General features: G+C 35.5%; 1 protein-coding gene across 1 annotated transcript in view; it reads right to left on the reverse strand.

The window, feature by feature from the left end:
• Positions 1-900: 900 nt before the first annotated feature.
• perp (p53 apoptosis effector related to pmp22) overlaps positions 901-2,518 on the reverse strand; it is a 12,174-nt gene continuing 10,556 nt past the window's right edge. Inside the window, exon 3 of the mRNA XM_056470381.1 lies at positions 901-2,255. Within this exon, the coding sequence (XP_056326356.1) occupies positions 2,044-2,255 (212 nt within the window). The 3' untranslated portion in view covers positions 901-2,043. The remainder of the gene's footprint in view (positions 2,256-2,518) is intronic.

The raw sequence follows: 2,518 nt of genomic DNA on the forward strand, positions 1-2,518 counted from the left end.
AAACACTTAACATATTTAAAAAGCAAGTTATACTGTAAAATATAATATATGCTCAAGAAGTCATGACAACGTAAGTTTTTATGTTGCTTTAACTTATTTTAATAATTTTATCAGGTTTCAAAAGCATTTTTTTAAAGTTATACACATTTTAGTTTGATGTTTTAAGTCATTTCATTTATTCAATCGTTCATTTTCCTTTGGATAGTCCCTTTGTTCATCAGGGGTCGCCACAGCGGAATGAACCGCCAACTCATTCATTCATTCATTCATTCATTTTCTTTTCGGCTTAGTACATTATTAATCTGGGGTCGCCACAGCAGAATGAACCGCCAACTTATCCAGCTAATGTTTTACGCAGTGGATTCCCTTCCAACTGCAACCCAGTACTGGGAAATACTCATACACACTCATTCACACACACTCATACACTACGGCCAATTTAGTTAATCAATTCCTCTATAGTGCATGTGTTTGGACTGTAGGGGAAACCCACACCAACACGGGGAGAACATGCAAACTCCACACAGAAATGCCAACTAACCAAGCCAGGGCTCAAACCAGCGACTTTCTTGCTCTGAGGCCACAGTGCTAACCAATGAAACACCATGCCGCCCAATTTTGATTCGATGTTTACTGTCTCATAGTGTAGAGGTACCTTTAACATGCACATGGAACAGAAAGATTACAATAAAACAATATTTTTTATTGCAAAACTCCCTTTTATTAAAGAACGGTTTACAATTTATATCAGAGAACCACGAAATAGTGAAAACTCTAGTAAAAAGCTTCAAAAAACCTACAAAGTTTACAAGTAAATGATACTTTTTAAAATTTGTATTTATTTCTTTTACATTTATTTACTTTGTCTTCATCTAAGAAAACCTTTACTGTCAGGATTAGTCATTTCTTTTAGTGTTTTTTTATTTATTCACTGCCAAAAAACTCAAATAAAACACATTCTGGTCCAACAATTAGATAACTTTAGAGAAATGTGCAATAAATCTGCCTGTCCAAACAACAACAACAACGGCCAGCACATGGAATGATGCATGAATTCATATAAAGTACAGCTACATAGTCAAAAATCTCAATGTTAATATGAAGAGATGTTCAAGAAATATACAAACAGCAAAACTCTCCGTCACACTTTACATCATAGGTTACAGTGTCAATCAGAAACTATATTAATATGATTACTGTACTTCCTAAATTAATTTTTACAAGTCACGAACAGCTAAAAAAAATACACAACACACAGAGAAATCTTGATATATGGTAATATATGCAAATTACATAAAATAATCTGATGTGCAACAAATATTTTATAATATTGCAAAATGGCTGCTTATATATAATTATTATGTTTTTTATGTTTCAATATTGCTATATGCTATTCAAATCTATTAGCTATAATGTGTGTTCATATATGGTGATTTAATATTTGAGCTGCACTATTCCTTTAAATGTCCAATCTATTTATGAATGAATAATAAAATGAATAAAAATTTACTTATAATGAACCATAATTGCCCCAAAAGTGAGTCAAAAAGGCCCATTTTCTTGTATGTCACACATGTAATTTGCATATATTTCCACCTATCGGATTTATCTATAGGAGAGATGAATGTATACCTGTTAAAGGGACAGTTCCCCAAAAAATTTTACCCAAAAATGCACCCATTGACTTCCATGATACTTTTTTGTCCTGCTATAGAGGTCAATGGCTGATTTTCTCCACCATTTTTCTAAATATCTTCTTTTGCGTTCAACAGAAGAAAGAAACTGACATGAGGGAGAATAAATGGTGAATTTAGTTTCATTTTTGGATGCGCTACCCCTTTAAATGAAAACAAACGTGAATGAATAATACAGTAAATAAAAACTGTCATAAATAAACCCAAATTGCCCCAAAAATGAGACAAAAAGGCCATTTTCTCAGCACAGACGCTGTTTTATTTGTAAATGCTGGTGCTATCTCAGTGTTTCTCATGCCGGAGTGCTGTGAGACTGTCCTTTCTCAGGTGTTTTCAGTGTGTTTTGCTCTTAGGAAGATTGGTAGATGTATTTGGTCTTGGCCATGCCAGAGAGCTCGTCCTCGTAGCGGGGCAGGCAGCAGAAGAGGATCCCGCAGCCCAGCGTCAGGATGGTGGCGCCCCAGCCGAAACCGTAGGCCCACGTGTAGTCGTAATAACCCTCGTAGATCTGCTCGTTAAACTTGACCGGATAGATGATCAGAGCGATGATCTGCACGATCACTGCGGACACACACACACAAGCAACGCTCACTTAGTTACACTGCAGGTGGACAAAATCATGAGAAGAAAGGGTTTGGACAGTCAAATAGCAACACTTAAAATTCTTAAAGGGACAGTATACACAAACATTGTAATTTAGTCATCCTGAAAGAGATTGGTCTGAAAGGGACAGTTTGCCCTCCAAATATAATAACTCAACTTTAAAGGGACACAAACATTGTAATTTAGTCATCCCTAAAGGGACAGTTCACAGCAAAACTATT

This window comes from Danio aesculapii, chromosome 13, assembly GCF_903798145.1.
Source record: "Danio aesculapii chromosome 13, fDanAes4.1, whole genome shotgun sequence".
NCBI lineage: Eukaryota > Metazoa > Chordata > Actinopteri > Cypriniformes > Danionidae > Danio > Danio aesculapii.